At 37.1% G+C, this 12170-nt stretch overlaps 1 protein-coding gene across 1 annotated transcript; it reads right to left on the reverse strand.

Moving 5' to 3' along the window:
* Positions 1 to 7161: 7161 nt before the first annotated feature.
* On the reverse strand, positions 7162 to 10912 carry LOC125222033 (bifunctional enolase 2/transcriptional activator). The gene is made up of 17 exons (XM_048124427.2): positions 10757 to 10912; positions 10467 to 10530; positions 10165 to 10229; positions 10026 to 10073; positions 9862 to 9948; positions 9693 to 9773; positions 9390 to 9491; positions 9225 to 9305; positions 8887 to 8961; positions 8743 to 8805; positions 8562 to 8639; positions 8222 to 8416; positions 8071 to 8121; positions 7893 to 7981; positions 7755 to 7806; positions 7607 to 7663; positions 7162 to 7494 (listed from the first exon to the last, which is right to left on the reverse strand). Exons 1-17 carry the CDS (start codon positions 10820 to 10822, stop codon positions 7414 to 7416), a joined length of 1335 nt encoding a protein of 444 aa, XP_047980384.1. The 5' UTR covers positions 10823 to 10912; the 3' UTR covers positions 7162 to 7413.
* Positions 10913 to 12170: the final 1258 nt, after the last annotated feature.

A 12170-nucleotide genomic window follows, 5' to 3' on the forward strand; every position in this document is an offset into this window, starting at 1 on the left:
AAGAAGTGAAAGGAATAAGCGGAGAAGTTTCTAAAATTTGTCGAAGATAGGAAAAAATCCAAAGTTGTGATTGAGGAGATTGACGAACCTGAAACAATTACTGTGCCCAAACCTAAACCAAAAAAGAAGAGACAACAACCAGATGAGCTTAAGAAAACAGTGTCACCGTTGTTGATGATTGAGTGGTACCCTAGGGATGTAGAGTTTGAAGAGTATTTGACCAAATGTTTAGAAGACAAACGTGCGGAATGGAAGAGGGAAGAGGACGCAGCCCGTAAGAATTTGATGGAAGCATTTGCATCATGTACGAGTGCAGAAGGAGCACAACCCGAAGTTGTTGTGGCCGAGTTTGAAGAGACTGATGCAGTAGTGGAAGTTGATGGACAGGGAGACGTACATGCATGCAAGAGGTAGATGTGCTGTTTGTGATTTATGAGTTACATTGCAATAATAATGGGTCTTCTCTTGTGATTTATTTATGATGTTTAGTACAAATATTGTAGGATGTCACAATCCCAAGACCGTCATCAGTTGATTCCATGACAAGTATGCCAACTGGGCAATCATTGTCTACTCCATTGCGGAAATCTGTACCAGATGTACAACTTGAGGTTGAAGCCGTTGAAGATAATCTTGTTGAAGAAGTTATAGTAGGTGGCCGAGATGCCTATGAATGCATAGCAGAGGTTACTACTCAACTTGGAACTACATTTGTGATTTATATTTTATGTTTGGTATGCATTTGAGATTAATCTTTTTCATGCATTGTAGGTTGTAGTTTCAATGGCCCCAGCTTCAGAAGAACAATGTATTCGAAGTCCTCCGATGGAGCAATCAATTCCTACTCCTTCACCTGCACATCCACGTGACCAAGTGTCTGACTCAGTGGAAGTGGAAGAGCCAAGTACAGTTGAAGAGAATATGTACCAACCGAGCATGGACTTTTCAGCCGAACCACATTGTCAACCGCGGTTGAAAGTTCCCATTGTCGAGGACATATCAGATGAAATGCTAATGTCGGGATTCCATCCTGATGTGCAAGATGGAGCTCCAACGAAAGAAGTATCTGAAGTGCTGGAAGTACCACATGTTGTACCGGATATACATGCTGAGCCGGAACTAGAAGCACCAGAGGAGGTTTACATACCATCATTTGATTATGTTCCGGACGGCTGCCATCTCCATAACGAGGGACCTCCGAGTGATGATGAAGATGATGAGGTCGACCATTTTATCTCGTTGGCACACATGTGCCGAGATGAGCAGCTGTTTACGTCGTATTATGAATCCATATTCCAGCAGCAACATCCGTGTCAGGAGCAAGAGAATGTACACCAGCCGGGGCCAGGGGAGAAACGACGGAGGAAGTATTCACCTTATGTGGAAAAGAAGAAGACGACAGAGAACCCATTATGCGAGGATGAAATTGTGGACGAGCTACAAGATATTGATGACCTTGAAGATTTGGAGGGTTTGAAGAAGAAAGGCATCAAGTATACCCCGTTCAAGCTCAACCTTAATGAGATACCGATGTGGAAGCCTGGTAATGTTTTTTAAGTATAGAGATTTCTTGTTTGATGTGTTGAGGTAGTATGCAATCATGACTAGACGGCGGGTGCATGTGAAAAGAAATGACGGCGACAAACTACGTGTCGTGTGTAAAGGGCAAGACTGTGAGTGGTATGTGTTCTTGAGGAAGCTCGAGACAAACAATGGAGCGGATTATGTACTGAATATGCAACGGGATCACGCGCACACATGCTACCAAGTGCTGGATCAGAAATGGCTCACTGCAAAGTGGCTAGGTGAGCGTTACATGGAAAAGATCAAAGACAACCCTCACATTCCACTAGCAGCTATACGGCAGTGTGTCGATGAAGATTTTGGGCTAAAGATCGGTAGGATGAAGGCATATCGGGCCAGAGAGCACGCACTGATGGCATATTCGGCTCTGCGGCAACCCAGTACAGGAACCTGTTCTACTACAAAGCCGAATTGGAATGGACACACCCTGAGTCCAGTGTACATATACATTATGAAAATACGAGGGATACTGGTGCCGTAGGCCCGAGATTACTGAGGTTCTACTGTTGCCTTGGACCATTGAAAAAGGGGTGGACGCGGTTATGTCGACCAATTATCTTCTTGGACGCGTGTTTCTTGCGAGGATTGTACAAAGGGCAGCTAATGACAGCAATGAGAATTGATCCCAACAATGGCTGGTGGCCGATTATTGCCTGGGCTGTGACTGAAGCGGAGAGCTATGTCCAGTGGAAGTGGTTTTTGGAGTACTTGTCCGACGACTTCGATTTGCACGTTAATGGCCCACGATATGTCTTTATGTCTGACTAACAAAAGGTATGTACATTTTTGTGATTTCACTGTTACGTATTATACTTCGGATGTGATTTAAGTTTAATACTTTATCTGTGATTTTATCAAATATTTAGTACTGTCATTGTGATTCTATGGTAATGGTGTTGTGTTGTGTTGTGTACGCCTGTGGCAGGGTCTTGCAAAAGTGATTACTGAGGAATTCCGATAGAGCGAGCATCGCTTCTGTGTTCAGCACATATACAATAATTTCAAGAAGAGATTCGTTGGGGAAAATTTCAAAGAACGGTTGTGGGAGATAGCCGCGAGTACAACCTTCGAACATTACGTGGACAAGATGGATGCTCTGCAGATTGAGTACCCTTCAGCACATCATTGGCTTTCTGGGGTTGCTCCCAAAGACAAATGGGTGAAGGCTTTTTTCTCCCCACATACTTGTTGTGATGTGCTCCTCAACAACATTTGCGAGACCTTTAAATCGAAGATTGCATTGGCTCGAGAAAAGGCTATTATCAGTATTTTGGAGGACATCAGAACCAGTCAGATGGAAAGGCTCCAGATCAGAGGCCAGTGGATCAAAAGCTACAATTACGCAGTCCCTCCTGTTATCAAGGAGATTATTGATAAATGGTACGCGGGGGCTTCTTCACGGAGAGCTATATGGAACGAAGAGTCTTCATGTTGTGAACATGCGCGATTTTACATGCTCATGCAGACTGTGGCAGCTATCAGGGATTCCGTGCACTCATGCTATCGCAACAATCAACAAGAATGGCGGGGATGTCCTTTACCCAATCAATGGGGTGGACAATTGGCCCAAGAGTTGTGATGGTGCATTGGAACTGGCGCTTCCCAGGACAAAGCGACAGCGTGGACGATCGAAGAAATTGAGGCGTGAGGAGCCCCAGATTCGTCTTCATGCCGACGGAGGTAAGTCCCTGCGACGAACCTTCATAATGAGATGTCGCCGGTGCGGGCAAGAAGGCCATAACATGAGGACTTGCAACTGTCAAACCTCAACTCTTATGACGTATGCACTTACTATAAATAAATTCAAACTTTAAAACAAATAACCACATTTCGAGTACATAAAGCGCACATATTATATAGTTTCAAAACCCCTATTGATCAAGTACATATTTTAAACTTTCTAAACTGTAGTAGGACCTTCTCACCACTCTATTGAATATACATTTATCTACATGCAAAACTGATGAGGAGGAGAAGGTTGTCAAAACGCGTCAGCCGCCGAAACTGATAACACGTGCAGTTCCTACGACCAACGTCAACCAAAAACTTCACTAATCTCTTATTCCTGAAAAATATTAGTGGTTTATATGAGCCACAACTCAGTATATATAAACCATGCCTTTAATTTCACATCACGAAAATCAAACATATTCTCTAGCCAAAATATTCAACAATAAACAACATATATTAAAAATAATTCATATAAATATGCATTATGCCACTCTGCGCAGTTTATTATTCTGTGACAAATCAAGTCTGGTATCTGCCCGGGATTCCTCTATGACCCGAAGGTCCCTCTGTAATTGGACTCATAGGTCCCTCTGTATTCGACTCGAAGGTCCCTCTGTATTGGACTCATAGGTCCCTCTGTATTTGGACTCATAGGTCCCTCTAAAATTTCAGATCCAGTGCAAGGCTGTCACAGATCCTCTTTAATCACATGATTCATGTACTTTCAAAACCACATGTAACATATATCAATGTCATCAACTACATATCTATATTATATTCAATCAAATAATTCCAACATAATATATAAAACATATCCATGTAAATTTCACACCATATAATTCAATTACTCAATCAAATTCAACAATTAGCAATCACTCAAATATCACATATAAAATTAAAAGTGTGATTTATACACACCTGATAAATAATTGAATTAAATTCTGATTCTGGTTTTGCGATCCACAATTCTTATTTCCTTTCTTCTTCTAATTTTCCTCTACTAACTATGTATCATTCTGTTTCCCTTTCTCTTTTTATTTTTTTCTTTGCTCACTGACTATACGTGTGATTATATAAGTAGGCAAAAGTGGTTATTGAAAAGTAATAACTTAAAGCTACTGATAATAATTATAAATATTAAAATAAATAGCAACATGCAAATTATAGTCCATTTATTTGACATTTGTCCTATAAGATTAGTGGCACTATTAATTAGTAGCCACGTACATACTAACACATTTTATTTCAAGCAATGTTACAACTATTATTTATATTATATTGATTTAGGATTACTATCATTTTCTATGTACTAATATATATCTGTACGTACATAATTATTAGTACTATATAGTACACATGCACACACATTTACATAATTATTTATATATACGTGGTATTTTATACTATAATACAATATATATACATCTATTTAATGATTTCCGTATATGAAAACTATCTATATATTCGATTATAGTGAGTCGATCATAACCATAAATATATCCTTTATGACACACTTAATATCTATATAGTATAAATGACAATTTATTATGCAATGACAAAATAATATGATAATATGCAAAATAATGCAAGTTTCGGGTTAGGGATGTCACAGCAACAATGATCCTCGGACAGATGCTCGTGCTGAAGTTGGAGAGAGTTCACAGCAAATGGGTCGCGTACGACGGATAGGAGGGGGAATAACTTGCCCGAATCGTCAAACAATCGCCAAAGCCAAGAGGTAGTATTCATTACATATTCGCATAAAATAATACGAAATGCTTTTTTCATATCATATTATTTCTTGCAGCCTAATGTTGCAGTCCGGGACATAGCACTAGGAGCAGGACCAGGGCCAGGTCTCAGCCTCAGCGTTGTGGCCGCCGCGGTGATCAAGATTGACAATCTTACTTACTGAAGCAGCAGTGGAACAGTTTCAAATCACTGTAAAAACTTGTCTGTGTTTGGAGGTGTTTGAGATGGTTTTTTTGTCAAACAATATGGTGCATATATTGTGAATTGTGGTCGTTTTTGGTACGTATTTTGGTAGCAGTGATGAACTGAAGTTATGTATGTTAATATTTTGTGGTGTTTTGGTAGCAGTGATAAATGATGCTTAAAACTACCACACCATCTGGTTATGAAGGCATATTCATTTGATGGTCATCTTCGACAGTTATTTTTCAGTTGTGTTCGTAGTGTGTTATTTCATCCAAAATTGAATACCTCATTCGTGATTTATGTTATAACTTCAAATTTGAATCGTGAACTGAGTCGTGATTAATGGTATTCCATGCAAACTTAATACGTGATTTCTCTCATAGTTTGTGTCCTGAACTGTGACTGTATCCTAATTTGTGACCGCTTCTGTGATTATATCGTATACGGTTTTTATATTTCATTGATATTCATATGACATCGAAAAATGAAAATTTAAACATAATGACAAAATAATTAGATAACAAAAGACAGTACGTCCCACATACCATATAGCTACAAAAGTAGAAATATTACAATGCATAACAACAAGATTGTGAATTTAAACTTTCGGGACGTTTTCGTTGTTTTAGCAATTTTCAGTGTCAAAGCTTCACACTCGTCAGTTTTCATTGCCAATTGTAACTTCAACACTTCACACTCCTCAATTTGTGTGTGCAATTTCTCTTCAAGAACACCTTCAATTAATGATTTGGCTCTAAGCTGAGATTCGAATTGGTCTCGTTCAAGTTTCACTCTTTGAAAGTAACTCTCTTGGCTTGGGGACAGACTCGCATCGACCCATCGAAAAAACTTGCAATCATCTTCCTGCAGAAAACTTGGTGATTAAACTTCTGCCAACAAAATTCATTTGAAATACTTATTACAATACAAGATTTTAACCTTCCATATTGGGCAGCGATAGTAACATCTACCCGGGTTAGCAGCCGTCCTAGATATCACAAGCTGAGCCTCAAGATCATGATTACAGTTCACAATTTCAGGATGAGGCCAATTCCAATTGAAGCTTGACCCGTAAGATTGAGAAGAAGAAGAGGACATTGCAATAGGGCCTGAATTCAATTCAATATAACAAAATTCAAATAAGCATTGCAAGTTCGACGAAACCAAAATTCAATCCAGAATTGGAAAATAATATGCTAAAATAAACTCAATAGAAAAAAAACAACAACAAATGAAATCCCCAAAAATTTGCATACTACTGTAACCTTAAATCATATGCTAAAATTCTTACCACAATTGCAAAATAAAATGAATCATATGCTAAAAAAACAGTAACATTAACTGTTTGCAATTTAATATTGCTCTCTAAAACGAAATCCCCCAATATTTGCATAGTACAGTAATCCTAAAATCGAAAATCCCTAAACCCCTAATTCGCGTTGCAAATCGTTTAGCCTAAACGGGAAGCAGTTCACTCTATAAAAAATAATAAGAAGACACTAACTCGAGTTAGGGATGGCGATTCGTGGGGTTCACAATACGACGACGAAGAAGAAAAAAACGAAAGGGGAAGAAGGTAGAACGACTGAATAGAGAGGGAGAGATAATATAGTCTAACTCAACATCATAAGAAAGTGAAAACAAAAAGCCTGTTTGATTTTTGACATCTCTTACACACTAGCTTGTTGTCACAGCATAGGTATGCAGGGTTCTGGCAGGTTTCAGGGATAATGAGATGCAATTGAAAGCTATTTGGGCAATTTCGTCCTAAAATTGGCAAAATATGCCAATTTTTTTGTTATGATTTTTTTGTTAGGGGCCAACGATGCAACAAGCCGAAAAGTTAAGGCCATTTTATGCAGTTCACTCTAATCTTTATTAGACGATAGCACACCAACAGCAAATAAATAAACAAGAACAAAGGAAGTAAAGTTCATTAAAAGCAATGCATTCCCCAACTCGGGAAGAGAGTTGAGTTTCAAATGAAATTTTAGATGTTCAGCCTCAGCCTGTGCAGAGTTTCAGTTCTCACGACTAGCTAAAGGTCTAAAACCAAAAATTTTGTTTATTCAAACATCTTACATTTCCCAAAACATAGCAAGCTCTACGAGACATTATTCAGCCGTAGTCAAGCCTCAACTCCATCGAACCCATACATGTCTAGTAGGGTGCAACAGGTGTGCGGAAGCTGGCTCCTGCGTACACTGCTTCTGAACCAAGCTCCTCCTCAATCCTCAACAGCTGCACCCAAGTTATACCACTTAGTTTTATGTCACCAGATATGAAATCAAAACACAAAAGGAGAGACACCGAGTAGTTAGAAAGTTGAGGTTACGAATAATTAGATGCTTACCTGGTTGTATTTTGCAAGACGTTCTGATCTGCAAGGAGCTCCAGTCTTAATTTGTCCCTGTCAAACGAAACAAGTAAATAGATTTTAGCTAAATCCTACATTTAAGTTAAGGTATACACAGGTGTTTAACGTTTAAAACAAGCTTTACCGTGGACAATCCAACTGAGAGATCAGCAATGAAAGTGTCTTCGGTTTCCCCACTACATCAAGAAAGGATCATTTTGAGTATCTACGAAGTTCAATAAGATTTCAACCACAATACATACAAGCATAAAAAGTACCATACCTTCGGTGGCTGGCCATCACGCCCCATCCAGCTTGCTTCGACATCTTTACAGCTTCAATACTCTCAGTCACAGATCCAATTTGGTTAACCTGGTAAACAAGGTGGATAAATTTATTACTATAGAGGAAATAAGGATCACAAGAGACTGTATAGATGATCGCATGAAACGTAGCCATACCTTTAGAAGAAGGGCATTGCAACTCTTCTCCTTGATTGCCTTCTCAACTCTCTGCAGATGTTAATAACCAGCGAAGTAAGAATTTGAAATATAAATTTATATTAAGTACTTAAAACCAGCAACATAAACTACAAGTCAGATTGCCAATTACCTTAGGGTTGGTGACAAGGAGATCATCTCCCACAATCTGTACTTGAGTTCCACATTCTGCGGTCATTTTTGCGTAGTGCTCCCAGTCATCCTGGTCAAATGGATCTTCAATTGACACAATAGGGTACTCAGCCACAAATGACTTGTAGAGATCCTTGAGTTGTTCGCCAGAGATCTTGTCTTTCCCATTATTGTTCTGCAGGGACAAAACGATAATTATGGGAATAGAAAAAGCTACAGACAATCAGTTGATGTTGTATAAGCACGGGGCAGCATGTCTCACACAAGAAAGTAAACACACGAAATCTAATTCTATGACATTGCAGAGCTGTTTAACTTGCCTCTTCCTTGAAGTTCAAGTCATAGGTCTTGTCTTCCCCATAAAACTCAGATGCAGCAACATCCATTCCAATAACAACCTAGAAGCATCAGTATTTGCATCATCAATACCACTTAACAGTTGAAGTTCTCTAAAAGAAGAAACATAATACATGAGTCAGCAATTCACAAATAAGAACTCACTTGTTCAGTATAACCAGCTTTGGCAATAGCAGTCTTTAGCAGTTCAAGGCCCTCCTTGTTCTCCTGTAAATAGCAGTGATGTTGAACATGTAAGTATTCTATCACACAAAAAAATGGAGAAATGCGGACCAAAGTATATGATACCTGAATGTTGGGAGCAAAACCACCCTCATCACCAACGTTAGTGGCATCCTGCCCATATTTCTTCTTAATAACAGCCTGAAATCAAAGGATCAAATATTATGAACCGGTTGACGACATTGCAATTGTAGGAACAACAATTGTAAAATTCGACAAGGATATTAAGTTACAAAATTAACGACTTCTTAGTACACGCTAAATGCAAGCAGAAGAAAAAACAAATTGTGATTGCTATTCTAGATCTTCCTAAAACAAGGCAGTCAGAGCTATTAGGCTTTAAAACTACAACTAGCTCCAGAGATTGATAAGCAGAGTTGGAGGAGCCAAGAGATATAACTTGCCTTCAAATGGTGGTAGACTTCAACACCCATCTTCATGGCCTCCTTGAAGGATGAAGCTCCAATAGGAAGAATCATGAACTCCTGCAGGAAAAAGTTAATTTTGATTGAGACAAAGTTTGATTACAGCAGTAAGATGATTCAAATAAACTTGTGTCATAGACATGCCTGCATAGCAAGCTTGTTTCCAGCGTGTGATCCACCATTGATGACATTGAAAGCAGGCACAGGGAGCACCATGTTCTTGTTGCCAGCTAGGTTGGCAATGTGCTGATAGCAGAAAGATTAATCATGTCAGCAATCTAAACATAGAGACTATTAGTAGTACCAAAATCTGGAAAATATTAATGTTGGGCAGTTGAAAATTCAAGGATGCAACAAATTGATTACGCCAGAAACATAGAATAGAAAAGGCTCCAAAAAAACTGATTCAAATATCTAAAAGTAAATGAGAGTTGGTATCCTTTATACCTTGTACAGAGGGATATTGAGGACAGCAGCTCCAGCTTTGCAGACAGCGAGTGACACCGCAAGAATAGCATTCGCTCCAAGCTTAAGAAAAACAGTTTATCTTCCAATCAATATATATCCCAAAAGAAAGAGGAAAAACATCAACAATTAAACAGATATACTAGGCTACCTTTTGCTTGCACCAACCCCACTCGTTCTGAGTTCCATCAAGTTGGTGAACCATGTAATTATCAATGGCAGTCTGATCAGTCGGGTCCTGAAAAATACAAATTTCAGTAATGTCACCAAATTTATGAAACAGTTTGCTTGCATAACTAGTCGAGGAAAACAAACCTTTCCAACAAGGGCTGGTGCAATGATGTTGTTGACATTGTTAACAGCCTAACAAACACATCAGAACCATATAACAAAAGTTAGGTTCCAAACTTGCAATCAGATTTGTAAAACAGAATAATACACAGCGAACACCGACCTTTGAGACACCCTTGCCAAGGTAGTCAGATCCTCCATCCCTCAGTTCAAGAGCCTCATAAATTCCTAAGATGATATTTAAAGATATATTAAAACCAATAAATACATTAAATGTGTCGCAAACTTTTATTCAGCAGACAGTTGCACAAAACACAGATCATCCACATCAAGTTACTGGAAAACAAAATCAGCTTCGAATAAATAAATCAAACTAAACAGTTTCTCAATCAAAAACTATCAATGTATGAGTCAATTTGAATCGATTGGGGAAATATGAAATAAGCGCAAGGAATCAGATCTCACCAGTGGATGCACCACTAGGAACGGCAGCTCTAGCAAAAACTCCATTGGATGTTTTCACATCAACCTACAGTTAGTTCACACAACCAAACATTACAACAAGAAGCAAAAAGAACTGATGCATGACAGTACAAAGTGTAGGTTGATTATAGCAATCGCCAACAGTCTCGTGACTCAAAATCGTAAAAAACAATCTAATTTAGACAAGAGGTGAAGAATTACTTTAACAGGGGCACAAATATAGAAGCGTAGAGATAAAAGGGAAATTAAGCAGAAGTTGGAAGTGGACGCACCTCGACTGTGGGGTTGCCACGGCTGTCGAAGATCTGACGGGCCTTGATGCTGGTGATAGTGGCCATTTCGGAGAGATAATAGATCTAGTGCGAGAGAGGATAGTGAAGGTAGTGATGCTTTTGACGATTGAGAAGGCGGAGGAAAATATGTGCGTGTATTTGTAGAGGTTGGGGCTTATTTAGAGCCGTTGATTTAGATGAGATTTGAGATTATGGTTGGATTGGGCAACAAGAAATTCATATGACTGCCTTTAACTTTCTTTCATCGACTGTGTCCAAAACTGCAAAATGTCTTTATGACCACTCGTGTGACAGCCGGTGAGATTTAATTAAACAAAATTACTCCTATTTATGACTTTTAAAAATAGAAATTATTTTTATTTTGTGAGATCCTTGAATATAAAAAATTTTTAAATTTTTTATTTTAACATTAACATTATATTTATTATTTTTTTCATTTTATTTTTCTTATTTTATTTATCTTATTTTATCATTTTTTTATTTTATTTAATAAATTATCTATTAAAATTTGTGTTGTTTATAAAATTTTTATTTTTTAAGGACAGAGGTAGTAATTGTAGTAATTTGTATTTAAATATTGGGAAAATGTTGAGTATAATATAGATATAGGTAACGAGAAGGTCATCTCATCACCAATAAAAACTGTTGGGGTGCACCATTTCTTCTTATAGAGAATTTAAGTTTTAAATCCAATTGATTTTTTATTTTGTATTAGTATGTTTTCTTAATTAAAATCATATCTTTATTTTAATCGATAAGTAACTTGGTTGCATATAAAAAATCAGATTATTTAATAATGTTACTATTTAAATGATTTTCACAACTTAAAATGAAGGTTCTTAGATTTATAGTTATAGATAATTTATTTCAACTTTTACACGTTGTATTATTTTTACTGAGATATTATCTTTTAACTATTTAAATAAAGTTTTAGTTTTTTAAAAAATATAGAAAGGATATATAATATAAATGTATTAGAAACAGAAAAAGATTAAAAAAAAGTGAAATCTAAAAGTAATTTTTAATAAAAGTATTTTGCAAAATTATTTTTATATGAAAGTTGAAACGTAAGATACTTTTTCAACATTTTATAAAATACTAGATGATTTATCAAAGTTGAATATTTACTTTGTAAGTTAAAGTTTTGCTTGCTTGGTTTCCTTCAAATATGTATTAAAAAATTATTTTGTCTATAAGAGCATCTCCAAAGAAGAAGAGTAAATTGAAAAATTATATTTCTCATTTATTTTTAAAAAAAGATATAGTACTATATTTTTAAAAAGTAGTGAATTTCAAGTGAAAAGGATAAATTGAAAAAAAAATTAGATGGAGTACAAAAATATGTCCCTATGTACATTTTGTACGGAAAAGAAGTAAATATGCATTTTTAAAA

This window comes from Salvia hispanica, chromosome 1, assembly GCF_029641045.1.
Source record: "Salvia hispanica isolate PSC_SH4W2 chromosome 1, Shi_PSC_v1, whole genome shotgun sequence".
Taxonomy (NCBI): domain Eukaryota; kingdom Viridiplantae; phylum Streptophyta; class Magnoliopsida; order Lamiales; family Lamiaceae; genus Salvia; species Salvia hispanica.

Bases quoted from the DNA above. Each gene is read 5' to 3' on its own strand.
- LOC125222033 (XM_048124427.2), bottom strand. From the start codon at position 10,822: ATGGCCACTATCACCAGCATCAAGGCCCGTCAGATCTTCGACAGCCGT. The intron at 10,230-10,466 runs GTGAGATCTGAT...ATATCATCTTAG, and splicing joins TCCTAGTGGTGCATCCACTG to GAATTTATGAGGCTCTTGAA. The intron at 8,962-9,224 runs GCAAGTTATATC...CTTTGATTTCAG, and splicing joins AAGTCTACCACCATTTGAAG to GCTGTTATTAAGAAGAAATA.